The sequence below is a fragment of the Eumetopias jubatus genome, unplaced genomic scaffold, assembly GCF_037043125.1.
Source record: "Eumetopias jubatus isolate StellerSeaLion01/CBP00866 unplaced genomic scaffold, mEumJub1_p1.0 scaffold_13, whole genome shotgun sequence".
Lineage (NCBI taxonomy): Eukaryota > Metazoa > Chordata > Mammalia > Carnivora > Otariidae > Eumetopias > Eumetopias jubatus.
In genome coordinates, this window is record NW_028274819.1 from 5,943,971 (window position 1) to 5,970,961 (window position 26,991).

A 26,991-nucleotide genomic window follows, 5' to 3' on the forward strand; every position below is an offset into this window, starting at 1 on the left:
TGCCTGAAGAAGGATGCTCGAGAGAGGGGATGGATGAGAGAATTGCTTAAAGGGAGATGAACTGGAGGTGCCCAAAGAGGAAAATTTGAAAAGGAAAACAGAGGCCGAATTTTGGGAAACCTGGGCGGTGAGTGCCGTTAAAGGAAGGATTGCGTGTCGCGGGGATACAGATTTTGGAGAAAAAGAGGAGTAGGGACAAAGGTGGGGGTCCTCAAACTGCGGAGCCTGAGCCCCGCAAGCTGTGGGGGGTACCCAGATGGCCCAGGGTTGACCGGAAGGCGGCATTATGGGGGGGCACACATACGGAAAGTGGCGGGGGTCGGGAGCCGGTCCCAGAGCGGCCGCCGCGTTAGCCCCGGGGAAGGTCAGCGACCCGGGGCGGGGGAGCTGTGCGGAGAACTGCGAGGGGCCGCGGTTGCCATGGCGCCGGGCGGGGAGGGGGTGATTCGGGCCCCGCCCCGAGCCCCGCGGGGCCGCCGGCTCCAGATGGTCCCGGGCCTCCCGCGGGAGCCGGCAGCCTGCGGCAGGGGGAGGCTATTGTCCTCCTTCCGCGGCGCCGCAGTCCCGCCGCTCGCGCCCGCGCGCCGCCACGCGCCCAGCCGCCGCCGGCCCCGCGCGCCCCCCGCGCCGCTCGCGCCCCGTGACAGCGCCCGCCGCCGCTCGCCGTGCGCCCCGCAGCCGCCCGGCCACCCGCCGCCGCCCGCAACCGCCCCTCGCGGCCGGGCTGCGGGCGCGGCGACGACCGGTGCGCCTCCGCCCGCCGCACTCCCGCCTGCCCGGCCGGCGTTCCGCACCGAGGTAGGTGCCGGCGCCCGGGCCCGCTTTGTCCCGGCGGCGGGGCGGCGCGCTTTGTGCGGCCGCGTGCGGGCAGCGGGGTTGGGGTCGGGGTCGGGGTCGGGGCCGGGGCCGGGGCCGGGGCCGGCCGGGGGAGCCCGGGAGGGAGGATGCGGCGCCTGGCCCTCGCTCCCGCCGGGTCCCGGGGACAGGATGGAGAGTCACGTGCCAGCCACCCAGGTACCGGGGGTGAGGGTCGAGGCGTGGGGAACGCGGGCCTTTCCGGAGCGGAGAGAAGAGTCTTGCAAGAGTTGGGGCTGACAAACGCGTTGAGGGATCGGGTCGGCTGTGCTCCGAGCGTGTCTGACAGCGCCGGCTGTTCCAGTCGCCGCGTCCCCTCCGCCGACCGGCCGGCGCGGATCCAGGTGCTGCGGTCGCGCCCGGCTCCCGCTCGGGAGCTTGTTGGGGGCTTCCCTCTGGAGCCGAGGGGGCTCCTCCTCGCCTCTTTGGTAGCTAGCTCCATGCTCTCCTTTATGCTTTCTCACAGTGTGTGTGAGAGGGGACACGGCTGGCTGTGGTGACCAGAACACTGGCAGAGGGAGAATGAAGCCCCTTCGGGCGGTGGGGAAGGAGCGGCGTAAGGTGTTTCTGTGGCCGGGACGTCCAGATGGCTTAGAGTCCGCCCCGCACAGAACTACCGGGCAAGGCCTCCTCGCTGGGGTGTTTCAACTCCAGCACCACGGTGGGCATTTACTGTCCACTCTGGCGCGGGACGACTTTACCCCATTGACCCCATGGCGTTGCATGCATGCTCGGCTGCGCTGCGGGTTTGTCCCTTTCCTAACCTGCTGCATGCTGTCTCCGTGGGTTGCCTCTCAGCCGCCTTCCTCCTCTCCCTCTCCCTGGAGCGACAATTCTAGCTCTGGGGAGCCGGTCGGTTCAGGCAGGCATGGGCAAGGGTATTCACAAACCAGTTCTCCTTGAAGGTGAAAGGGCCAGAGTGAGTTCCAAATATGTGTCTTGGTGTCGGGTGCTGGACCAACCTCCTGGCCAATTCAGAAGAGGAAAGGTTTAGAGAAGGAAAAGTTAATATGGATCTTAGATTTGTCCCTTGGAGAAACTGATGTAAACCAGCCGGTACAGGCTTGGGGGAGGGGCGTAGCAAGGGAGTGAAAATTAGTCTGAATAATTCTGCCCTGAGTGGAGGAGTCCAAAGAAGATCAAACAAAAATTCAGTGCCACTCTTCAGCTGGGGTCCTTAAGTTCCCCGGAGGAGAGTGCCTGCATTTCACCAGGAATACAGCATTGAGGGAAATGGCTTAGGGTTTGTTTCTCCACAAGGGTCTCTGATTGCCCTGAGTGCATCTTTCTTTTGCCCTCCTAGGAGCCCTGAGTTTATTTGTGATCCCTTTCTCCTTTTATGTCTCTGCCGCCCCACTTGTACTTTGAGTCAAATAAGATTTTTACTTGGCCAAGGTCCCCATTTCTTCTCATCTATTATTCATCCTGCTGTCATTTGTTCAACTCTACCGCCCCCCCCCCCCCATAGCATCTCCAGCCATATCGTCATCCTTCCGCACATCTGTGATTCACCTGTGTCAGGGCATCAGCTCTATTTGTCTCATTAGATCTAGGAGTCCACTCCATCTTCATTTCCTCTCTCATCGCCTGAGGCTTCTGGCTCTTTGTGGGTCTTGGGGTTTCTCAAGAGAAGTTATATTTTGAGTTTAGCATTGGATAGAGCCTGAACCCACCCAGAAGCTAACCTCGGGTGACACTCACTCCCAAAACTTCGTGTCTCTTCAGTCCTCATAGCTCCTCTAACCAATTCTACCGCTCCTCTATCTTTGGACAACAGTGCCCTCAAAGTGTCGTCCCCAAACCAGTACTTTAGTATCCTCTGGGAACAAGTTAGAAATGCAAATTTCTGGACTCCACCCAAGATTAACTGAATCAGAAACCCTGGGGGGGGGGCGGGGAGCAGGGCCCAGTGGTCTGTGTTTTAATAGCCCTCCAGGTCATTGTAATTCATGCAAGTTTGAGAATCCCTGAGCCTGAACTGTAGAGTTTAACCCTGAGAGTACTCCAACTGAGTGTCTTCTCCAATCCCATTTTTATTCTTTCCTTACGTTTTTCTCCAGCTCTAAGAAAGACAGTAATTTGCTGGCAAAAAAAAAAAAAAAAAAAGAGGAAAAAAGAATTATGGTCAAGTCTTTCACTGTTTCTTTTTTTTTTAAGATTATTTATTTATTTATTCATGAGAGACAGAGAGAGAGAGAGAGAGAGAGAGGCAGAGGGAGAAGCAGGCTCCCAAGCCCGATGCGGGACTCTGTCCCAGGATCCTGGGATCATGACCTGAGCCGAAGGCAGATGCTTAACCATCTGAGCCACCCAGGCGCCCTGTCTTTCACTATTTCTTTACTGAATACCTATTGTACCGGGCTTGGAAAAGACAAACATGAGTAAGACACAGCCCTGGTCCTCAATGGGTTAACAATGGAGCTAGCGGAGAGACACATAAACAACTAAATGTAATACAATGTGATGGGGGCAATAATAGCCGCTATCGGAAGTGCTGTGGGAGCGCGGAAGTGCTGTGGGAGCGCGGAGGAGGGAACCGTCAACTCTCTCTGAGGGTGGTAAAGAATTAATCAGGAGCAGGATGTGGCCAGAGGAGGAATTAGGGTACAAGACAGGCTCTAGCTGGGGGATAAGATTTCTAGCCTGCATTACAGCTAAAACAGGAGGAAAGGGGAAGTGGGGCACCTGCCCTTGAGGATCCCCCCCGCCCCCGCCCCGGCCCCCGCAGGCTGAACAGAGTCTGCATCCAGCAGCACACCGGTGGAGAATCGAGCAGGACCCCCAGGTTTGTAGCTGGTGGGAGTTGGCTTTATTCTAGCATGAAAATGTAAGCTACTTGGGCCTTGCCTCGAGGTCAGTGGCTAAGAATAAGGGCCGGTGAAACTGTAATCTGGATTAGCTGCTGTGTCGTCCTATTGCCAGAGTTTGGGAATCCACGGGGAGAATAAGGTTGAGGATTCTCCAGTGTACAGAGAGACAAGGGGTCATGAGGCTGCTGGACAGGCAGACTAGGGAAATGTGAGTATGGAGACCCGGATCATAGGTGAGGAATGATATACTCAGTGAAGGAACCCAGAGCAGGATCTACGTAAAGAAACTCCATAGAGAACTACAGGAATCTAGAGATGGCAGCAGGGAACAGAGAACACAGCATATCGTCCAAAAGGCGAGGGACTGCGGAGCCCAAATGCTTGTAAACCAAAACTCAGAGGCCCTCAGAACCATGGCACTGAACACCACCAGAGAGCACCATTCACATACAAGTCCATGGGAACAAACTCCTTGGGGGTCCCAACATGTGGCCCTATAGAGATCCATGATCTAAGAACACCAGTGCCATCTTGGTTCCTTATCTATATGACGGCATCCCTGGGAACTCTGGACACAAAGCATGTGTGTCAAAATCTGATTTGGCCAAAGGAGCATTTAAGTGGCTGCATTTTTATTTGGGAGGAGGGGAGATTCCAACTCCATACTTTCTCCCCCAAATTATAGGATTCCATGGGGACGCTCTAACAACCAGACCTCACTGGGAGGTCTGGATCCCAGGCCTGGGTCCCAGTAGGGGAGGACCAGGTTGGATCACTGAAAGGAAGCCAGAATAATTCATGTTTAGGTGTTGTGCCGTTTATGGGGCCCCAAGGACACACAGTGGTTTGGAGACAGAGTAAGACAGTCTGCCTCTTTAAGTGTCTGCTCTTTGTGGAGTACTAAGATATAAAGGAGCATTTGAAAACCCCAGAGTTCTTCAGGGCCCCGCCAGTTAACCAAAATATGTGACATGGCTGGGAAGGAGACAAAAGGGAATGGTGGGGTCTGTGGAGAACTGGAAAGTGCAGGCCCACCTAAGGGAATCCAAAATCAGTAGGGTATTTTTGTTTGTTTGTTTTTGTTTTCTAAAGGTTTTATTTGTTTAAGTAATCTCTATACTCAACGTGCGGCTCGAACTCATGACCCCGAGATCAAGAGTCACACACTCTTCCGACTGAGCCAGCAAAGCACCCCCAAAATCAGTTATTTTTAAGCCGTTTATTGGCCATAGGCCTGGGGGCTGGCTTTAGTAGGTCTGTGACTCCTGATGAAAGGAAAAGGAGTTATGGAAACAGAAGGCTGGAGGGTATCATATGTAGGAGTTTTTGTGGGGAGGTCTACGTGGAGAGAGTGTGAGTGCTGGAAATGTCAACCCCAGAGCTAAGTGAGAGAGAGCGCGTGGCTACTGGCAAGGAAGCCTCGATCTGTAGGACTGAGAGAAACGGGATTGGTACCGGTCCTGGGGCTTGGGCTGCTTCCCTGTTCAGTGCCTACCAGTATTAGGTGACTCTAGCTCAGGTCACACCTTGCCCACAGCACTCTTTGCTCAGAGTGACTCAGTTCTGCCCTAGAATTTATTTTTATATAAATATTTACAGAGCAAATTCAAAGAATCTGTTGGGGATTAAGACAAATGATGGATTTTATGGGCGCCTGGGTGGCTCAGTCAGTTAAGCGGCTGCCTTCGGCTCAGGTCATGATCCTGGAGTCCCTGGATCGAGTCCCGCATCGGGCTCCCTGCTCAGCGGGGAGTCTGCTTCTCCCTCTGACCCTCTTCCCTCTCGTGCTCTCTATCTCTCATTCTCTCTCTCTCAAATAAATAAATAAAATCTTTAAAAAAAAAGAGAGAAATGATGGATTTTAAAGGAGAAAGTGTCCCAGGCTAGTGGAAATTAAGCTCTCTTTCCTTTTACAGGGAATGCAAAACCCAATCTAGGAACCTGAGACCCTAGCTCCCTCACACCTCATTAATGCTACTCCCAGGGAAATCCCTGTGCCTGATTTCTCTTTGAGAGAAAGGGGAGGTGCAGACAGTTCTGGCTTCCTGTGGGTCAGGTTCAGGTTCAGCTTCATGGAACCAGTTAATGACAGAAGCCAAGTTCTGCTTTTGTGTGCCCAGGGGAATACACTTCCCTACCCACCCACAAGTCACCACCCATCCCTTCTTCTTTCCCTGAACCACATGCGAGTTTCTCTTGTCTACCTTTCCAGAACCAGAGACTGCCAAGATCATAGCCTCCACCCTAGGAAGTAGTGCTAAGGGTTAAAATGTTTTTGTGTTTGAGAGGTGCTAGGAAAACGAGAAATGCAGAATTGGGGTTCTAATAAAGTTGCAGACCCAGCACCCTCCGTTCCCTTGAATGGCTGTTGAATGCTGAATTACACAAGAAATTAGACAGTAGAGGGTTTTTTAAATCCCTAGCAGCTAATCTGAAGCTCATTTGTTAGTTTTGAGAAGGACAGAGTTTGCATAACGTAGGGTCCCGAGTAGTGCTGGCAAGCATATGTGGTCCTAATTTCCCTAGCCTGGGCCCTAGAAGGGAGCCATGGGTGCTGATCTCTCCCAGGGAGCTCTGAAGGGCTCCAGGATTTTCGAGGAACATGTAAATGCTGTGATTAAGAGCTTGATCCCCAAAGTCAGAAAGAGCCTCTCTTTAAAACCCAGCTCCGCTCCTTCCAGCCACGTGACCTTGAACCATGACTTAACTTTCATGGTGCGGCTTCCTCCTCTATGAATGGGGATGACAATGAACCCTTGCCCCATAGAGGTTGTGATGAGGTGATGCATGTACATAGCAGAGTCACATATCACAGCTGACATTTATCCAGCACCTATTAAGTATTTCCTGTAGCAAACAAAAGGAAACAAAGGAGGAGAAAACCATACTGTGTGCTTCTCTGAACTCTTGGGCACTTTGTCTATACTTACCGAAGAGTGCATCACAGGCTTCCTGGTGTATCATAAATGTATCTCAGCTGGAGAGCAGGATTAGGGTCTTTTCATCTCAAATCACTTACTGGGTATAGGAGGTCATCTTGCGTGGAGTGGGAGCTCAGAACGGTTTGTGGAGCCAGGAAATGAAAGCACTCCAGTTTATACTCATTATTGCCCACGGGGTCCCACATCTGCTTCCTGCGTTACCCTGGTTTGTGCACTGCCCTCCCGAGCCATGCTGTTAGCCATCTCCATTTTTAGCCCCTGGCTTTGCCCACTGTCCCTCCCTGGAGCCCCTCCTTTTTGCCACCACACTCTGAGACATTCCTGCCTTCCTGTCTCACTCCTCGTTCATCTCTTGGGTTCCTGCCCCTCTGCTTCCCCACCTCGGCTTCCCCCCTCCCACTAGGGGCTGATCTCTGTTGACTGAGAAACCAACCACAGCCTTTGGCCCTCAGGAGAGTGAAGCAGATCTAACGCAAGAGGAGAGAAGGACATGGTAAGTAGTGGGCTCGGTGGTCCTGAGACGCCCCTCACCAGCCACGTTCCCCCTTGCAGGAGCAGGAGGCCACCTACCACCATGAGCAGCACCCTGTCACCCACAGACTTCGACAGCTTGGAGATCCAGGGCCAGTACAGTGACATCAACAACCGCTGGGACCTGCCTGACTCGGACTGGGACAATGACAGCAGCTCAGCCCGCCTCTTTGAGAGGTCTCGCATTAAGGCCCTGGCAGGTGAGGTCAGGGGAGGGCCAGGGGAGATGCTGAGGAGGGAGAGAAGTTTGTCAGGGAGAGTCCTCCAACCTCGTGGGAAGACCAGCTTTCTTTCTAAGCTGCCAGCTAATCCAGATTACCCCATCAAGCCCCGGGTCCCCAAACCTCATACAACCCAGAATGTTCCCCAGCTTCCCTTCTCGCAAGCACAGGACTCAGCTCTGTTCCCCTCTGTCCCTGAGTCGTGGTCCTTAACTCTTTTGCATTTAGTACTGCCATCTCCACCCATCGCTCCCTTTCCCCCCCTTGTTGGGTCTTCCTTGGCTTTCTCTGTCACCTCTCACACCTGTTCTCCCTCCCAGGCCATTATCCTCCCCGCTCCCTCCCCACCTGTTCCTTCCACCTGCCGCCTGTTCCTCCCATTATTTCATCTACCTGTTCCCTGAAGCAGGTTCCCTCCACCCGCCGCCGGTTTCTGCACCACCCATTCTGCTGGGTTTGCTCTCAACCCGCCTCAGCCTCTGCCCTCCCCTACGGCCTGGGCTCTTCCCTCAGCTCTTCTGAGCACAAACAAACCCGTCTGACGGGCCTCCCTGCGTTCCGGGGAGGAGTTGTCATGGCAACAAGAGTGCAGCTGCCACCTGACACCACCAGCGGCTGGCGTGGGGCTGAGTCACCCACACACCCTAAGGCCACCCACCCCGTCTGGCTTCCCTCCTCCATCCCACCCTTATCTCTGCCACCCACCTACTGGCCTCCCAGCCCCACGCAGTGAGAGAGGCCACATCTACTCCCCCCCCCAACGGAGGCAGTGCCCCCAGCATGAGTGGGTGGCCTCCTGGAAGAAGGGAGACACTGAGGAGGTGGTTCCCAAACCGGGCAGCACTCTCTACAGGATCATCCAGGGACATTTTTACAAATACACATTCCCAAGCCCCCTCCTAGACACACTGAATTAGGATCTTGGACCTACGGTCCAGAAATCAGGATTTTTAAAAAGCTCTCCAGCTCATTCTGTTCAGGCAGCACAGCATCCGAACACCCTTGTGTGGTGGCGGCCTTAGCTCTGGGAACCCCGTATCGTGTATTTTCTCCCGGACCTCTTTGCCCTTCTGGTTGAGTCTTCAGGCTGGCTTATGAAATACTCGTATCAGTGTTTCTATAGACGAGAGGACACAGAACAGTGGGTTGTGGACAATGTCACTTCTGTGTGGAGACGTTTCCCTGGCACCCCGGTTTTGGATGCATGCTGCCTCCAGAACTGTCCTGATGTCTGTACACATGCCACATGCCACCCAGGACTGTCCCCGTGTTTGTGCACATGTGACACATGCCACCTTGAGCTGTCATTTCTCCACCACCAAACTGGGCTCTCCTGGAGGCATCTCTGTGTGGGCTTAACCTAGCACTGCACGTGGCACCAGTAGGTGCCATATAAATAATGAATGAAGACAGGAGAGAGGCTAGAGTAGGCTGTAAGGGACATGAGCTGAAGCCCAGAGAGAGGTGGGAAGAGAATCTGGCAGATGTCCCAGCAGTAGTGGGACGCACTGGGGGCCCTGGGATGGCCTGGCTGAGGAGGGCCTGGTGAGCCCAGTGGCAGGAAAGGGGCCGGAACTGGAGGTGGTGACAAACAAGTGGGGAAAGATTGGAACACCAATTCACAGATAAGAGAACTTAAGCAAGCGCCTCGCAGAGTGCCAGGCACCTACTGAGCTGGTTTCTCCTCTTTAAGGATTTCTCTTTCTCTGCTCTCCGAGCTGGGGATCAAAGCTCGGGTCCTGAAGGGGGTACCTCCCACAGTCACCCCAAGAGGGGCCCTCCCTGTCCCACCTGCAGACCTTCGGGAAGCAGGAGTTGGCTCTGGGGGCCCACGCTGAGCAGCTGGGGGCCCGAGGGCTGGTCTGCCGGGCGTCGGCAGTTCCCCCGCTCGCCCCGCGGGGCCGGGCCAGCCGCCGCCGGCCGCGCTCCGCCTCCCGCCCCTCCCCCGGCACCGTCCGACCTGTTTGTCGGGAGCCGCCTCCGTCTCCTCTCGCCGCGGCCGGGTGTGCTCTGCCGACTGGCCCCCGAGCTCGGGCGCTCCGTTTCCCACCACCCCCCCCCTCCCGCTCCGCGACACGTTCCCTGCCTTTGAACCGACTCCCCGCCGGGAGCGCAGGCGCTCGGGACCCCGGGCTCCAGGGGCGGCGGGGAGCGGACCCGTGGCGCCCGGCGCCGGCAGGGCATGGACGCGTGAGGGGCTGCGGGCGGCATGAATGGGAACGGGGTGAGCCGGGCGCACGGGCCCGGCCTCAACGGCGCGGGCGACTTTTACTATGAGGCGGTGGAAGGGGCTCAGAGCCCGGGGGACCTCCTGCTGTCGCCAGCCGCCTTCATCAACCCCGCTCAGTACGCCAGCGTGCTGGAAGGCCGCTTCAAACAGCTTCAAGGTGAGCGGCGGACCAGGGGGGCCCCGGGGACGGAGGGGCCCCGGGCCGGAGGGGCCGGAGCGAAGCACGTCGAGTGGGGCACGGTCCGTGCTCGGCGGTCTGTGCTGGGAGACAGTGTGCGCGGGGAGTCATTACAAGAGGCCGGGAAACACATGGGTGCTGACAGAGACGGGAAAGGCTTGGGCCCCCCCCGGAAGAAGGGACAGTGAGCGTGGTGGCGGCGCCCGTGTCAGCACACGGGGAGGCACGGAGGCGCGGAGCGTTTGGAGGTGAAGCACCTGCTAGGAGGTGCTTCACCTCCTAACAGAAGCACCTGTTAGGAGAGAGGGCCGTCAGCCGGGAGGCCGAGCCACCCAGGGCTTGTCCCTGTCACCCTGGGTTTCTGAGTGGGTGTCTAAACGTGTGTGAGGAGCAGTGGGTGTGTGGAAACCAGGGAGTGTGTCAAAGGGAGTTGGTACAGACAGGCTCAGATGCAGAGCAGGCGTGTGTTCATCTTGGCCCCAGTATTTCCGTGTATTCCTGGGACCCACTGTGTTTTGGGGCGGGGGGATGTGTCTGTGGGTGTTGTGGACACCTTGTAAAGTTATGCTTTATTTCTGGTCCTTGGCTTTGCCCCATTTTCTCCTAGCTGCCACCGATTCTGTCTTCCTCTCTTTTTCCACCTGTGGGCCCAAATGGCCTCACCCCCGTGTGCCTGGCATCAGAGCGGTCTTCACCGATCCAGTAACGACCAATGATCTGGGCAATCCCCAGCTCAGGCAAGGGGGCCTGGAGACCCTGAAAGGAGGCCCACAGAGCCGGGGTCTGCTGGTGCAGTTGTTACAACCCAGAGGTTGGCCTAGGTACAGGGGTTGGAGGTAAGAGAGACAGGAATAGACGTGGGTGTGTCGTTATGTTTTATGGGTGAGGTGCACAGGAATGTGAAATTCAGGGCTGAGTCTTTTCGGTTTCCGAGATGCTGGTGCTGAGAAGGAAACAAAAGTGACTCTTCAGGCCCCAGAAGCCCTGGGCTTCTCTGGGGAAAACGGGCAGAAATCCGAGCGGCCGGAGCAGCTTCCAATGGCCTGGACCTCTTCCTTCACTTTGTCATTTATAACGTCTAAAATTTTAATTTTCCCATGGAACCTAAAAAGCATGCGCTCATCAGCAGCCTCTCCTGTGGACCAGGCAGCAAGGCATTTCCTCACTTTCTTTGAGATCTGTGCCTAACTCTGCCTGTTTTATCCCCCCTGTGTTTCTGGGCTCAGTGTTTTCCCTATTCCCAACTCTCAGGATTGTTTTCCTTCTTAGCATTGGAATGCTGATGTCTCGGGACTGGATCCCATTGTAACCAATTGAATGAACCCACCCCAGAAGTAGAGGAGCCCGTCTTTTCTTTAAATTATCCCAGGAGAGCAAGCTGACTCAGGAGGCTTAGACCCTCTGTAATATCATGTCATTCTAATGACCACTTGGAAGAGCTGCTGGTTTGATTTAAGTCCACGCCCTGTCCGTCAGCAGAGAGAACAGCCACACCTCCTGCTGCTCCTGAGCAGCTCCGGGTCTTTCCTTCAGGTTAGATCGTGCCTGGATACCTGTAACTCATCAGAGAGTAACTCATCACGTGTGCCAGGCATCTCACGTACATTGTCTCATTTCACCAACAGTCACGGGTTGAAGTAGAAAGTCAAGTAGTATGCCCGTTTTACAGATGAGGACAGCGAGGCTCTGGTGAAGTGACAGTGTCTCTCCACTGTTAAAGGACAGCTGTGATCCCAGACCCCAACCTTTCCCCACATGTCTCACTGCTTCTAATTTCTTTCATCCTTTCTTCTCAAAGCTTGTTTGCTCTTTTTTACCTTATGAGCTCATTCCAATTTCTGTATTCCCTGCCTTTTAAGTTAGGGATTTTCGTCTTAGGCATCTTCCTTCCCCTCCTCCTTCCCAGACCTCACCTCCGGGCTCTCAAGCACCCCCCAGCCCCCCAACCCCATCAACTGGTGTTTAGAAGCAGGTGCACTGTACTTGAAGGACAGAAATGACCCCATGTTGCCACCACAGATGAGCGAGAAGCCGTGCAGAAGAAAACCTTCACCAAGTGGGTGAACTCGCACCTGGCCCGGGTGACGTGCCGGGTGGGAGACCTGTACAGCGACCTCCGGGATGGACGTAACCTCCTGAGGCTCCTCGAGGTGCTCTCGGGAGAGACACTGGTGAGCTGTGGTTACAGAAGGAGGAGGGAGCCCAAGAAACAGTGGTCAGGGGGACAAGCTGGGAGTTGCCCTTAGAAGAGTGATGGCACAGAGTGGGAAGCAGTTGGCTGCCCTCTCCTCAGAGGATCGTTTCATTTTGAGAGGCTTTGCTGCCTGGATTAAATAGGAGCATTGCTTCACGAAGACAGGAACAGTGGCCCCATTGAAAACACTTCTTTTCCCACCCACTCTGGGTGCAATTAATTCCCTTGGGAATCTTAATCTGCCCAAGCTTCCTCTGGAACCTCAGCTTTGGCTCTGTGAACTTTGGCCCAGCCTTGAGGGCTGTGCCTGTGTTTCTGAGGGGGCTCACGGGGAAGGTGTGCAGAGCAGGGCCCTGAGAAGGCTAAGGGAAGGAGAAGGAGGCCCATGGTCCCATGTCATTTTGTCTCCTACCCCTCAACAGCCAAAGCCCACAAAAGGCCGAATGCGGATCCACTGTCTGGAGAACGTGGACAAGGCGCTGCAGTTCCTGAAGGAGCAGAAAGTGCACTTGGAAAACATGGGCTCCCATGACATTGTGGACGGAAACCACCGTCTGACCCTTGGGCTGGTCTGGACCATCATCCTTCGGTTCCAGGTAGCCTGGCAGAGCGTCACGCAGAGTGTCCTTCACACATCGGTGCTGTACCGCGAACAGGCACCCCTGGTCCACGGCGGGACCGATAAAGACACAGAGGGTCTAGAACCTCGTGTAGCAGTTTACGGTTGCTGTGACATCCAGGCAGCAGACCCGGAGACCCTCCTCCTTACACAGGGTAGAGACCAGTGTGGGTGTTGTCATACTTCTGTGGCAGGTTCCCCGTGGCCTGGTCTGTTTATTGGCCACATGTGGTAGGACCACACGTTGGTCCACAAGGGACTGGAGATTTTACAAACTGGACCGACCTTCACCCCTGAGAGTTTGAGAACTGCGCTTGGGACCTGATCATTGGTCCACCTCTGCCTCAAACTCTGCTTGCCTCCCCAAAACAGTCCTCCTACTGCTTCTTATGCTCTGAGCATAAGCAGCCCAATGTCCTCATGCCGTCACAACTCTCCCGGTTGTCCCCTTACTCCCCGGGTGTAACCTCTTCTGCTCCTCCCAGCCTGAGCAGAGCTCCGTCAGCAACCCCTTGGAACCCCAGCTCTCAGGCAGTGCTCACCTGTCCACTCGCAGCTCCCCACCCGGAGGAGCCGGCATCCTTCGCTTTGAGGTGCTTCCACTCTTCTGACTTCCGACCACATCCTGCTGCCTCAAATCCTTTTGAACCGATGTTTTGTGGTCCCTAGCCCAGGAGGAGAGGTCCCCCGGCTCTGTCCCGGCGCCCCCTTACAGGAGTCTCAAGAGCCGTTTCCTGCTGTGTCTGGCGGAGTATCTCCAATAACTCCAGGAGCCCGTGTTCAGGGAGTGAGGATCTTCCTTCTCTCCTTCTTAGATCCAAGACATCAGCGTGGAAACAGAAGACAACAAGGAGAAGAAGTCGGCCAAGGATGCCCTACTGCTGTGGTGCCAGATGAAGACTGCGGGGTGAGGCTGCCCAGGGACCGTGGCCTTGGAGGGGTGGATGCACCGAGGCTGTGCGGTAAAGGAGGGGTGGGCTCCCGGAACCACAAGCTGGGGATCCATCCTTGAGTCACAGACCAGGGCTAGGCCCTACGCACTGTTCTTCCCGGTCTCCGGTTATAGGTATCCCAATGTCAACGTGCACAACTTCACCACCAGCTGGAGGGACGGGCTGGCCTTCAATGCCATTGTACACAAGCACCGGTGAGGAGCCACTGGCTGGGCTCAGGGCCCGGGGGGCACGGACACCTGGACGGACCGTGAGCTGGGCATTCAGAGAAGAGAACATTCAGAGAAGAGCTGGGATGTGGGGGCACCACGCTGCACAGAGGGCTGTGATGGGACCCAGGGGCGTGGGAGCAGTGGGTGTGGGTTTGGGGTGCCTGGTTCGGGACAAAATGGAGTTGGTGACAGGGATAAAGACAGGGGTGGCTTTACTTTTCCTCTTTAGGAGCTCATGCGCTCTTGATACCTTCTACATTGCCTCCTTTTGTAGGCCGGATCTGCTGGATTTTGAGTCGCTGAGGAAGTGCAATGCACACTACAATCTGCAAAATGCTTTCAATCTGGCTGAGAAGGAGCTGGGGCTCACAAAGCTGCTGGATCCCGAAGGTGGGGCAGAGTGCTGTAAAGAAGATGCTGTGGGATAGAGAAAGAGGCAGACGAGTGGGTGTCGGGGGCTGAGGGTAGGGGGTTGGGGGGAGGTGAACACTAATGGGTACGGAGTTTCCTTTGGGGGTGATGGAAGTGTTCTGGAGTAGATCGTGGTGAGGGCTGCACAACTTTGTGAATGTACTGAAAACCGCTGACTAGTCTCCTGTAAAAGGGTGAATTTTATGGTGTGAAAATTACATCCCCCCCCAACAAAAAAAGCCGTAGGAAGAGGGGCAGCCCTGTGGCAGAAAGAGCCCTCGAATGTGGTTCTAGGCCAGCCCCACCATGGAGCAGCTCTGTGACTTAGGGCCGGTCGCTTAGCCTCTCTGTGGCTCATTTTCCTCATCTCTAAAATGAGAAGATTGGTCTCTGTGGTCTCTAAGGGCCCTTCTTACTCTAAAATTCTAGGGTTCTAAATTAAGCTGCCTGACCCTGAGATCTCACCCTGCTCTGGCATTACGGTCAGCGGGCCCTGCTTACTGACCCCTGTGGTTCTGATCTTAATGCTGGTGAGACTGGCAGCGGCCCCTGGGCTCTTATTTTGGACCTGGCCCTGTACTCTACATGCTTCACTCAACTCAATCCTCACAACACCCCCTGGAAATCAAGGCCATTGTTAATAGTCCTCAGTTTATGGAGGAGAAGATGGGGACCTATCCAAGGGTTAAGTGGCTTTCCCGAGGTCTTAACAGCGGGTGGAGCAGAGATCCAAACTCCAGACCTGTTTCCTCAGCCACTTCTCGGGGAGAACAGTCTTGGTGCCGCCAGAAACGGGAGGCAGAGAAGGGCCAAGGGGCTTCCCTGCTGGAAACGCTCCTTCCTAAGCTCACTGGGCAGACTTGGGTCTCGGTTATTTTCTCCCTGTTTACCATCCCACCGTAGCCCCATCTCAGTCCAGAGTGACACACATCAGCCATCTAGCAATGGAAGTCAGGCAAACATAGGTTCCTGGGAAAGCATTTGAGAGGCACAGTTATGATAAAGAACATTTAAGTAAAGCAAAGTCTCCTATAACTTTATGACATGATTTCAATGGGTCGTTCTTGCCTGGGGGCTTTCAGAGGGGGTCACAAGGGCTTCCAGCCCTATAGTCTTCCCTGTAGGTAGGATGGAATCTGCCGAATGTGGGCGTAGAACCCAGGCATTTCAAGTCCCAGCCTTGGTCTTTGTGGTACAAGCTGATTTGCCTGAAGGACACTCACCTCCTTGGATTCGCAGCTGAACTTTGGGATTGAGGTCAGAAATAGCCATGACCATGCCCCAAGATGGCCCTGAGAACTGCTAGGGCTTGCTGGGCCTGTCCCTCCGAACATCCTGGCTTCGGGAAGCTTAGTTTGTATCTTCCATCTTGCTGCCCCCAAATCCACTGATTTCTTAGACATCTTTGCAGCCCCTGAGTACAAGATCCATCCCCAAACGGGAATACTGTTTCTTTTCTTGCCTTTCCTGCCCTCGACGGTAATTTTGGTCTCCATTGGAAATACTGGGTAAAAGCCTCCTCAGGCTTCTGCATTTTGTCCTCTGCTTGTTCCTAGGAGGGGGAAAAAAATAAAAAAACCTCACTTTCCCATGTCCTTTTAGTCCAAATGATTTATTTGTCATTTTGCCCTGGGAGGAGCTGGAAGGATGTCAGTTTCAGAGGACTGAGGTGGGGGACCCCGGGATTGGGGTAGGCGATCCCAGTTGCAGGTGTTCTTCTGGGAGGCAGGTTTCTAATCTCTAAACATCAGTGCCTGACCTGAGCGGTCCTTTCTCTCAGATGTGAACGTGGACCAACCAGACGAGAAGTCAATCATCACTTACGTGGCTACTTACTATCACTACTTCTCCAAGATGAAGGCCCTGGCTGTGGAAGGCAAAAGGATTGGCAAGGTACCCCCCTGACCCCGCGTGAGGCGGTTGGAAAAGAGGTCCTGCCTGGGGGGGGTCTTCCTCCGCGAAAGCAGAGACGGGGGGAGCTGCAGGGCTGGGCCAGGGACCCCGTAGGCAGGACCCCCTTGTCGCTGTCTCACAGGTATTGGACCATGCCATGGAGGCCGAGCGCCTGGTGGAGAAGTACGAGTCCCTGGCCTCAGAGCTGCTGCAATGGATTGAGCAAACAATTGTCACCCTCAATGACCGGCAGTTGGCCAACTCCCTGAGTGGGGTCCAGAACCAGCTGCAGTCCTTCAATTCCTACCGCACCGTGGAGAAGCCACCCAAGTAGGTGCTCCTGGGCCGCCCCCTGCTGCAGCACGTCGGCCCTGAGCCATGCTCATGGGAGAAGAAGCCTAAATCAGGGTGGCCTTTTGGGAGGGAAATTTGGCAGGACATAAATGCAGTGAAGGCTCCTTTCCCCCAGCTCAAAGTGCCAGAAGCAATTCCAAGATAAATTTTTTAAATGATGATCCATTTAAAAAAAAAAAAAAAAAAGTCATGCTGGGGAGATGCTTACTGTGGTAGGTAGAGTCAGTGCGATCTGCTCAGATAAGATGACTGGCCGGGTGTTTCGGAACCCACTCCCGGCTTAGGGACAGGGGGATTGGATCTGACAGGCAGGTCATCGCCAGCAACACGGGAGTGTGGCTGGTGCCGTGCACACTGCAAAGGTTCTGACTGTTTACCTGTTTTAGAAATGGACTTTTTTTCAAGGGTGGGATCGCCAGTACGCAGCTCTGTACAGTACATGCTACAACTTTGGTTTGTCTATTATTGAGCTCTTTCGGAGTTAGTATGTTTCAGCTCCAAAACTAATACTAATCCAGAAAACATCTGTTCCTACACATCCCAAGAATGATTTGAGGTGCATGCCAAAGTGTAACTGGTCATTTCTTTCTGATTTTCATTTGTTTTAAAATTACGTTCTTTTTGCTTGTCCATATTTTCCGGCTTTTGCACTGAGATCTTGAGAAGAAAAGCAGCACAGGACACTTCGTTTTGAAATGTAGAGTCCCTGTGCCTGTGTGGCCTTTGACTCTGACCCCAGCCTGGCCTCCTGCCTCAGGTTCACTGAGAAGGGGAACTTGGAAGTTCTGCTCTTCACCACCCAGAGCAAGCTGCGGGCCAACAATCAGAAGGTCTACACGCCCCGCGAGGGCCGGCTCATCTCTGACATCAACAAGGTGCACAGCCTCCCTCCCCGCCCCACAGATGTCCCATCCTTGGCACCAGCCCCCACTGCCCTGACCGGAGCGCTTGTCCCGGCTGCCCAAGGCCCTCCGTGGTACCGACGCCGTGACTCACACATGCTGTCGTGCGCCCCGAACATCCCCCTTCCTCCTCCCTCTGTCTCTCCATGGAAGTGCGCATCATAAACTCAGACCCCAGTCGCTTATCTTGTTCGGCATGGCCCTGATTCACTCTCTCTGCCTTTATTTTATGTTTTTCACGGATGGCATTGTAAGATTAGTATAAACAGTAGGGTTCACCCACGGTCCCACCACCACAAACAAGGCCAGTGGTTTTCATTGTACCCTGTCCCCCTCCAGTCCTCATCGGTCAGCAGACGTGCTTTCGTGTGGCCCCGTGGCGCTTACACGGTCCGTTTGTCATGCTTCCGTGCACAGGTGTCTGACTGACCACATTCCGCAGACCCACTAGACCGAGCTTCCCTGGGACTCATCGTGTGCCCCCCAGTCGCGATGACCCCTCCCCACCCTCACTTCCTGAGCCCTGGTCCTTTGGCACCAATGCTGTCCCTCCACCTCGCAGGCTTGGGAGCGGCTGGAGAAAGCGGAGCATGAGCGCGAGCTGGCCCTGCGCACCGAGCTCATCCGCCAGGAGAAGCTGGAGCAGTTGGCCGCCCGCTTCGACCGCAAAGCCGCCATGCGGGAGACCTGGCTTGGCGAGAACCAGCGCCTCGTGGCCCAGGTAGGGCAGGGGGGTTCTTGGCCTGCGTGGGTGGGCAGGAGAAGTGGGAGAGAGAGAGAGAGAGAGAGAGGTGGGTTACGAGCCCTGTAACATGGCGTATTCCATCGCACAGAGAAGACGACCAAGAGCCCCCCCCCCACCCCCGAATCAGGGCCAGAGGCTTGAACAGGAGAAAGGGTCCAGGATGGGACAGGGTAGAGAGGAAACAGAGCCACCATGTGGAGTTGGCATCTTGCAGCGGAAGTGCCCCCGAGAGCAGAAGGGGCGAGCAGGCGGAGCTGGGGTGCCTGAGCTCCCCCACCTCCCCCACCTCCCCTCGCCTGCCCTCCGCCGCAGGACAACTTCGGGCTGGAGCTGGCGGCCGTTGAGGCGGCCGTGCGGAAGCACGAGGCCATTGAGACGGACATCGTGGCCTACAGCGGCCGGGTGCAGGCCGTCGATGCCGTGGCTGCTGAGCTGGCGGCCGAGCGCTACCATGACATCAAGCGCATCGCGGCGCGGCAGCACAACGTGGCGCGCCTCTGGGACTTCCTGCGGCAGATGGTGGCCGCCCGGCGGGAGCGGCTCCTCCTCAACCTGGAGCTGCAGAAGGTGTTTCAGGACCTGCTCTACCTCATGGACTGGATGGAAGAGATGAAGGTAACAGTGGGACGAGGGGGCAGGGAGGGGGGAGCAGGACTGTGGGAGTACGACTGGAGGTCCGTTCCCTTGGCGCGTCTTGGTGGAGTAAGTCTCGGTGCCGGGCCCTGACCCCGATGCGGGCACACGGAGCAAACAGGGCCCTGCCCTCGCAGGGCTCACATCGTGGTGGGAGGAGGCTGAGGAGGAGACCCCTGGGCCCACGTGAAACAAAATAGCAGGCAGACATAGAACCTACAAGGAAACTGAACAGGGCCACGGGGTGAGGTGGTCCTGGAAGGCCTCTGAGGAAACGCAAACTAACACAAGGAGCCGGCACAGGGGCTGTGAGCAGGGAATGTTGCGCGCAGAAGGAACAGCCCTGGGCCTGCACGGGCGTGCTGTGTTCAGCATAGGAAGGAGGGCCGGGGCCCTGCGAGAACAGGAGGGGCCGTGGATGAGGTAAGGGCGGAGCAGCCTGCTCCCCCAGGGCCTGACAGGCCTGCTCAGGGGTTTGGGTCTTGTTCAGAGTAACGTGGAGAACTGAGCGCAATCAGAAGGTTTTGGAAAGGAGAGACGTGGTTCTGCCTTCATGTTTTCAAAGGTCACTTTGACCACAATGTGAAGGAGGGCCGTGGACAGCCCAAGGGGGGCCGAGGGGCCAGTTAGAGGCTGTGCAGCGATCTAGGCAAAGGATGGGGATGAGGGTGGGTCTGGAGAGACCCTGGAATTGCTGGGGTGCTGGGGGCTGAGCCGTGACCATAGGAGGGTGGCGATAATTCTGGGGCTGAGAAGATGAGTCAGAACGGAGATTTCGGGAGCAAGATTTAGTAAGAAAGTCAGTCGTTCCACAGGAGGGGAGTTGAGTACGAGACGGCCGGGGTGCCGGGACAGAACTGGGGCATCACTGCGTGTGTGAGTGGGGGCCGACAGACAGGAGCGGCTGTGCTCATCTGCGTGTGACCCCTGCAGCCACCCAAGGAGGCTGGGAGGTGCAGTGGATCCAGGAAGAGGGAGCGAGGCTGGCCCGCGCGTGCGGTGGGCCTGAAAGAGGCCTGGCGGGGCGGGACCTGGGAGCTCTCGGATGGGCACGGGCACGCCGCCTGTCCCGGCAGGGCCGGCTGCAGTCTCACGACCTGGGCAAGCATCTGGCCGGAGTGGAGGACCTGCTGCAGCTGCACGAGCTGGTGGAAGCGGACATCGCCGTGCAGGCTGAGAGGGTGCGGGCCGTCAGCGCCTCTGCACTGCGCTTCTGTGACCCAGGCAAAGGTGAACCCTGGGGGGAAGGAGCTGAGCAGGGAGCGGCTCAGGAAGGAAAACAGCCAGACTGGGAAAATGGGGACAGGAAGGATGAGGGTTGCATGGAGGTGACGGAGCTAGGGAGGGAGGCTTAAGGGGCGGTGTGTGTAGAGATTCATAACCAGGGATGGGTAGGGGGCAGCGGGATGGCTGGGCTACAGCTCTCAACCCTCTACCCCGACCTTTTCAGAGTACAAACCATGCGACCCCCAGCTGGTGTCAGAGCGGGTGGCCTCCCTGGAGCAGAGCTACGAGGCGCTGTGCGAGTTGGCTGCGGCCCGGCGGGCCCGGCTGGAGGAGTCCCGGCGCCTCTGGCGTTTCCTCTGGGAGGTGGGTGAGGCTGAGGCCTGGGTTCGGGAGCAGCAACACCTGCTGGCCTCCGCAGAAACTGGCCGGGACCTGACTGGCGTCCTCCGCCTGCTCAACAAACACACAGCCCTGAGGGGTGAGATGAGTGGCCGGCAGGGGCCCTTGAAGCTGACGCTGGAACAGGGCCAGCAGTTAGTTGCAGAGGGCCATCCCGGGGCCAGCCAGGCTGCCGCCCGCATGGCCGAGCTGCAGGCCCAGTGGGAGCGGCTGGAGGCCCTGGCAGAGGAGCGTGCCCAGCGGCTTGCCCAGGCCGCCAGCCTCTACCAGTTCCAGGCCGATGCAAACGACATGGAGGCCTGGCTGGTGGACGCGCTGCGCCTGGTGTCCAGCCCCGAACTGGGGCACGACGAGTTCTCCACGCAGGCCCTGGCCCGGCAGCATCGGGCCCTGGAGGAGGAGATCCGGAGCCACCGGCCAGCCCTGGATGCCCTGAGGGAACAGGCCGCCGCCCTGCCCCCTGCGCTGAGCTGCACACCAGAGGTGCAGGGCAGGGTGCCTAGCCTGGAGCGGCACTACGAGGAGCTGCAGGCCCGGGCAGGCGAGCGTGCGCGGGCCCTGGAAGCAGCCCTGGCGCTCTATACCATGCTCAGCGAGGCGGGGGCCTGTGGCCTGTGGGTGGAGGAGAAGGAGCAGTGGCTCAACGGGCTGGCCCTGCCTGAGCGCCTGGAGGATCTGGAGGTGGTGCAGCAGAGGTAGGCCCCCTGCGGATGCCCTCTGGGAGGGCCTGGCAAGTGGGACAGCCCACGTGTGGGCTGTGGGCCCTTCTGTAAACCGCCTGCTCTGGCTACGACCCTTTGAGTCTTCTTTTTTTTTTTAAGATCTAATTTGTTTGAGAGAGGGAGAGAGAGAGCACACACAGGGAGACTGGCAGAGGCAGAGGGAGAAGCAGGCTCCCCACTGAGCAGGGAGCCCGATGCGGGGCTCCATCCCAGGACCCTGGGATCATGACCTGAGCCAAAGGCAGACGCTTAACGACTGAGCCACCCAGGCACCCCCGACCCTTTGGGTCTTAACAGTTGTCTGGGTTTTGCTTTCATGAAAAATGTCAAACGTACTCAAAAGGAGAAAACATACCACAAACTTCTAGTACCCCATCACCCGGATTCAGTAATTGTCAGTATCTTGCTATATTTGATTATTTTTCATTTTAAAAATTAGCAAATCCCCAGATTATCATTTCACTTCTGTGTTCCCCACGATGTGTCCTCTAAGAAATAGGAAGAAGTATTCTCAAATATAGTAAATTATGTGTGTGTGGACTTAAAATAGCTGAGGCTTTGATGTTATAGACCTTTAGACAGATACACTGATTAACCTTATCAAGTAGCTTTATTTACAGAATAATACATCTTAAAATGATTTAGAAAGGACGTTTTTCATATAGAACCACTATACCATTAATTATCGTATAGAACAAAATTAGCGATTCCTTGATATCATCTATTACTCATTCCATAGTCAAATTTCCTGGTGGTTTTAAAAATGTATTTAAAGATTTTTTTTTTTTTTAAGTTTTCAAGATATCCTATGGCAGGGATCAGCATACTGTAATTCTGGGGCCAACTCCAGCCCACTGCCTTTTTTTTTTTTTTTTTTTAAATCTTTATTGGAACAGAGCCAGGCTCATTCATTTCCATATCATCCCTGGCTGCTTTTGCACTACAACAGCAGAGCTAAATACTCATGACAGGGACCTTATGGCCCACACAGCCTGAAATATTTGCCCTTTACGGAAACCATTTGCAGACTGTGAGAATATCACAGAAGTTATGCTTCACATCTTTATCACTCAAATATTTTTGGTTGTCAGTTCATTTTTTAACCCCTGGTATTAGGATGGGACCCAGTTAGGTGCCTAAAGGGTCAGTCCCGGCGCGCCTGGGTGGCTCAGCCGTTAAGCGTCTGCCTTTGGCTCAGGTCATGATCCCAGGGTCCTGGGATCGAGCCCCGCATCGGGCTCCCTGCTCAGCGGGAAGCCGGCTTCTCCCTCTCCCACTCCCCCTGCTTGTGTTCCCTCTCTCGCCGTGTCTCTCTCTGTCAAATAAATAAATAAAATCTTTAAAAAAATAGAAAATAAAGGGTCAGTCCCAGGAGGAATAGGGAGATTCTGATAAAGAATGAGGCGTTGGGCCAGGCGTTACTTTGGCTTGTGCAACTGTTCCTGATATTTAACTTCCACCATCTTCTTGAGCACTCTAGAGATTATTGTTTTTCTACTTGTCTGGGGGGGACTTGGGGCTCCCCACTTGACCCACAGATAACTGCAGACCTCGTAGGTTAAGATGTGCAGAGACTCCTATAAGTCAGCCACATGTTGACAGAGGGGCGTTTTCCTGGGCATTTAGGGGAGGTGGGCTGGTACTTCACCACTTCCACGACCCATGACCACCTCTTGCACCCTCCTCCACCTGCTCAGGTTCGAGACCCTGGAGCCTGAGATGAATGCCCTCGCAGCCCGGATCACTGCTGTGAACGACATTGCGGAACAGTTGCTGAAGGCCAACCCCCCGGGCAAGGACAGCATTGTCAATACCCAGAAGCAGCTCAACCACAGGTGGGCTTGGGGAGGGGAACCAAGAAAGGATGCAGCAGACGGGGATGGCAGCCAGAAGGGGGAGTCCTAGAGGGCATGGTACGGAGGCTAAAAATGAGGAAAGAAGGCCATCTGGAATACGTTGTGGGGCAGAGGTGGGAAATGAGGAAGGGAATGAAAGAAGGTGAAGGTAGTCCAAAAAGGCTTGTGCCTGGACAGGGAGTAATCAAGGAGTCAAGGGAGGATGAGCCCGGAGCGGCCTCTTCAACGCAGCACGAGCAGGTGGTAGAATATCCCAAAGGAGAGGCAGGGAAGAAGCTTCCAGATATACCCGGACAGCGCAGGGAAGCTGAGCAGCTCCAGACACCAGACCCCCCCCTCCACCCTCAGGTGGCAGCAGTTTCGGACCCTGGCCGATGGCAAGAAGGCAGCTCTGACATCAGCCCTGAGCATCCAGAACTACCACTTAGAATGCACAGAGACCCAGGCCTGGATGAGAGAAAAGACCAAGGTCATCGAGTCCACCCAGGGCCTGGGCAATGACCTGGCCGGGGTGCTGGCGCTGCAGCGGAAGCTGGCCGGCACCGAGCGGGACCTGGAGGCCATCGCTGCCCGGGTGGGCGAACTGACTCGAGAGGCCAATGCCCTGGCCGCTGGCCACCCCGCCCAAGCCCCTGCCATCCATGCCCGGCTTGGAGAGGTCCAAGCTGGCTGGGAAGACCTGAGGGCCACCATGCGACGCCGGGAGGAATCACTGGGTGAGGCGCGGAGGCTGCAGGACTTCCTGCGCAGCTTAGATGACTTCCAGGCATGGCTCGGTCGCACGCAGACCTCTGTGGCCTCTGAAGAAGGGCCAGCCACCCTGCCCGAGGCAGAGGCCCTCCTGGCCCAACACGCAGCCCTGCGGGGAGAGGTGGAGCGGGCCCGCGGGGAGTACAGCCGGCTCCGGGCCCTGGGTGAGGAGGTGACCCGTGACCAGGCTGATCCTCAGTGCCTCTTCCTGCGGCAGCGACTGGAAGCCCTGGGCACCGGCTGGGAGGAGCTGGGCCGCATGTGGGAGAGCCGGCAAGGCCGCCTGGCCCAGGCCCATGGCTTCCAAGGCTTCCTGCGGGATGCGCGCCAGGCTGAGGGCGTGCTCAGCAGCCAGGTGAGAGCAGGGACACAGAGTCCCACCCAGGAAGAAGAGGGGACTAGGGACAGGGAAGGGTGGATGAGAGAGAGGTGGATGGGGAGGAAATGGCAGCGGGTGGAGTAATTGAGGAACCGGGATGGACAGGGAGAATGTGCAAAAAAAATACAGGAGTAAAAAAAAAAAAAAAACAAAAACAAGATGCAGGTGCTTGGCTGGCTCAGTCAGTAGAGCATGTGACTCTTGATCTCAGGGTTGCGAGTTCAAGGCCCACGTTGGGCTTCAGCACTTACTTAAAAAAAAAAATGTAAATATAACCTGCCAAAACTGACTTGAGAAGAAATAAAAAACCTGACTTGTCATGTAACTGTTAAATCAAATCAGTGGCCAGAAATAATTTGGAACAGGATTTGGGCTGTTAAGGTCCTCTTGCCCAGCTCCCTTGTTACTTTGCGAGCCTGTGGCATAATCAGACACCCCCCCAACACTGTCTTCAGAACCAGACCGTCCACCCTCCCCTCCCCAGCTGGCCTCCACGTCTGATGCATCCTTCAGTAGGTCCCTTCTGAAAAGTCGACAAGTACTTTTCAGAAGTGAGCTGCGTACCTCTCCTCCCACACAGGAATACGTTTTGTCCCACACGGAGATGCCGGGGACGCTCCAAGCTGCGGATACTGCCATAAAAAAACTGGAAGATTTCATGAGCACCATGGATGCCAACGGAGAGCGGATCCGCGGGCTGCTGGAGGCTGGGCACCAGCTGGTGTCTGGGGGCAACATCCACGCCGAGAAGATCCAGGAGAAGGCCGACTCCATCGAGAGGAGGTATGATGAAGACAGTGGGTACATGGGAGCCCCGGTGGGGAAGTGAGCGAGAACAGCCTGGCCGGTTCCACTGATGAAGAAGCTGGAGAACGCAGCACAGACAGATGGTGGTGGGGGCTGACGAAAAGTAGAGGAGGAAGAACTTAGTGGTCAGAGAGGGACTAAGCCATGAGCTGGGAAGTTCTGCTTCCCCCACACCAGGGGAGATGAAGTCCATTGGCCTAGCTGGATGCTGGACATCCATGATCCCGGGTTGTCTTGCAGTGCTCCAGGAAGGCATTGTCCCCATAGCAAGAGGACTGAAGGCCTCTAGGTTAGTTACAGGGTCATAGCCCTTTGACAGTGAGTTCGAGGGCCTCACAAGGGACTGTCATTACAGACACAAGAAGAATCAAGAAGCGGTGCAGCAGCTTTTGGGCCGTCTTCGGGACAACCGAGGGCAGCAGCATTTCCTACAGGACTGTCACGAGGTGAGGCTCTGTTCCCCCATGTCCCCTCCCACATTCCCCAGCCATCCCTTTGCTAACGTGCCCCAGCTTTCTGAGCCTAGAATAAGACCGTTGCGGTATCACCTGAGTAAGTGGACCTCTGCCTGGCTTCCCCCCACATCCACCACTTCTCCCAGCTCACCTCACCCCCTTATGCCTCACCGCATCTGAAATGTACTCTGCCCTTCTCCACCCCTGCTCTGTGCTTGGTCCAGCTGAAGCTCTGGATTGATGAGAAGATGCTGACAGCCCAGGACGTGTCCTATGACGAGGCCCGCAACCTGCATACCAAATGGCAGAAGCACCAGGCGTTCATGGCCGAGCTGGCCGCCAACAAAGACTGGTTGGACAAAGTAGATAAGGTGAGTGGTGTGACAGCAGCAGCAAGAAGAGAGCCCTGGGTCCTCCTCCGGACACGATCCTGGCCACAGTGCAGGGGGGGATCCTGGCTTCAGGCGATGGTTCTTTCAGGGTTAGAGGTCATGGGGTCTCTGGTGCCAGACCTCCAAGATGGAAACTTATGGTCTGGGGAACAAAAGTCTTAGGTCTCTGAGACAGTGACTCCAGAACTTTGGGAAAGCCCAAATTAGTAGGGAGCCAAGCTCCAGCTTTGGGTCAACATGGTAACTATCCCTGGGTCCAGAGCAGGATGACACTCTTCAGCAGGGATCAGCAAACTTCTCTCAAGGGCCAGACGGTAAATATTTTTGCTTTGCAGGCCACACGGTTTCTGCTATGACTACTCAACTCTCCGCAAAAGCAACCATAGAGAATACATAATGATTGAGTGTAGCTGTGTTCCAATAAAACTTTATTTATAAAAACAGGTGGGGGCCGCATTTGGCCCCCAGAGCACAATTTGCCAACCCGTGCTTTTAAGCCTTGCTGTTCCTGGTACTTGGTCTCTAAACCCACGACTTCTTCTAGAGCTGAGCAGAGGTAAAACTTTATTTCAACTCAGCAAGTGTTCCCGGGCGACATCATGTGTGCTCAGCACCCTGCAAGATACATAAAAAGACACTTTCCTTCCCTCAAGGTCATGATGGTTGGAGAGAGGAGGAGACCAGTGTATGTCTAGTGTTTCCATTTGCTCAGCAGATATTTCCTGGGTGCTGCTATACGCAAAGCATTGAATTGGGCACCAAGAGGGGGAATGAAGGCAATTCTACTATGGGCTCCACCCTTGAGGAATGACACTACAGCCGGGATATGAGGCAGATCCACAAAAACCTAAGTTAAAGCCAAAGCAGAATATGACAACCGCAGTAAGAGAGGGCCTGATAAAGCCTGGGCCCTCTGTGTGTGCCCGTAAAGCTCTGTGCCCATAAACCTTTGTTTACGAGGAGAGAGGAGGTAGAGGAATCCTAGAGGCAGGCGCCTCCAGGGCAGTCCCTGAAGGATGAGTAGAATTTGGACAAGCAGAGATATTGGAGGAAGGATGTTTCTAGGTAGAGAAAACAGTGCAAACAGGAAACCTGAGGTGTGGAAGTGGGGTGCCTGTATGGGAACAAGGGGGTAAGTCAGTCTGGCAGGAACACAGAATGTGGAAAGGGGCCCCATGGGAGAAAAGATGGGAAAAGCCTGGCCGGTCGGGTCATGAAAAGCCTTGATCACACGTAAGGACTGTGCATTGACGTGTGGATCATGCAGAAGGTTCATGAAGTTACCCAGGCAGTGCTAGGCTCTAACTCTTCATCCTGACAG

General features: G+C 55.6%; 1 protein-coding gene across 4 annotated transcripts in view; it reads left to right on the top strand.

Annotated features, from left to right (window-relative positions):
- The first annotated feature begins 1,692 nt into the window (after positions 1-1,692).
- The window catches only part of SPTBN2 (spectrin beta, non-erythrocytic 2), a 35,633-nt gene continuing 10,334 nt past the window's right edge, over positions 1,693-26,991 (top strand). The window contains exons 1-19 of one of the 4 annotated variants that reach the window (XM_088018159.1): positions 1,693-1,774; positions 7,160-7,338; positions 11,787-11,938; positions 12,384-12,557; positions 13,396-13,487; positions 13,647-13,727; positions 14,020-14,135; positions 15,937-16,049; positions 16,192-16,379; positions 17,161-17,278; positions 17,868-18,026; positions 18,363-18,665; positions 19,760-19,913; positions 20,134-21,004; positions 22,729-22,866; positions 23,236-23,992; positions 24,597-24,799; positions 25,179-25,269; positions 25,503-25,649. In XM_088018159.1, the coding sequence (XP_087874285.1) occupies positions 7,182-7,338; positions 11,787-11,938; positions 12,384-12,557; positions 13,396-13,487; positions 13,647-13,727; positions 14,020-14,135; positions 15,937-16,049; positions 16,192-16,379; positions 17,161-17,278; positions 17,868-18,026; positions 18,363-18,665; positions 19,760-19,913; positions 20,134-21,004; positions 22,729-22,866; positions 23,236-23,992; positions 24,597-24,799; positions 25,179-25,269; positions 25,503-25,649 (4,014 nt within the window). In that variant the 5' untranslated portion in view covers positions 1,693-1,774; positions 7,160-7,181. Of the gene's footprint in view, positions 1,775-6,631; positions 6,688-7,039; positions 7,072-7,156; positions 7,339-9,568; positions 9,747-11,786; positions 11,939-12,383; positions 12,558-13,395; positions 13,488-13,646; positions 13,728-14,019; positions 14,136-15,936; positions 16,050-16,191; positions 16,380-17,160; positions 17,279-17,867; positions 18,027-18,362; positions 18,666-19,759; positions 19,914-20,133; positions 21,005-22,728; positions 22,867-23,235; positions 23,993-24,596; positions 24,800-25,178; positions 25,270-25,502; positions 25,650-26,991 lie in introns of those variants that run through there. The other 3 variants (XM_088018158.1, XM_088018160.1, XM_028118217.1) reach the window with 3 other exon arrangements.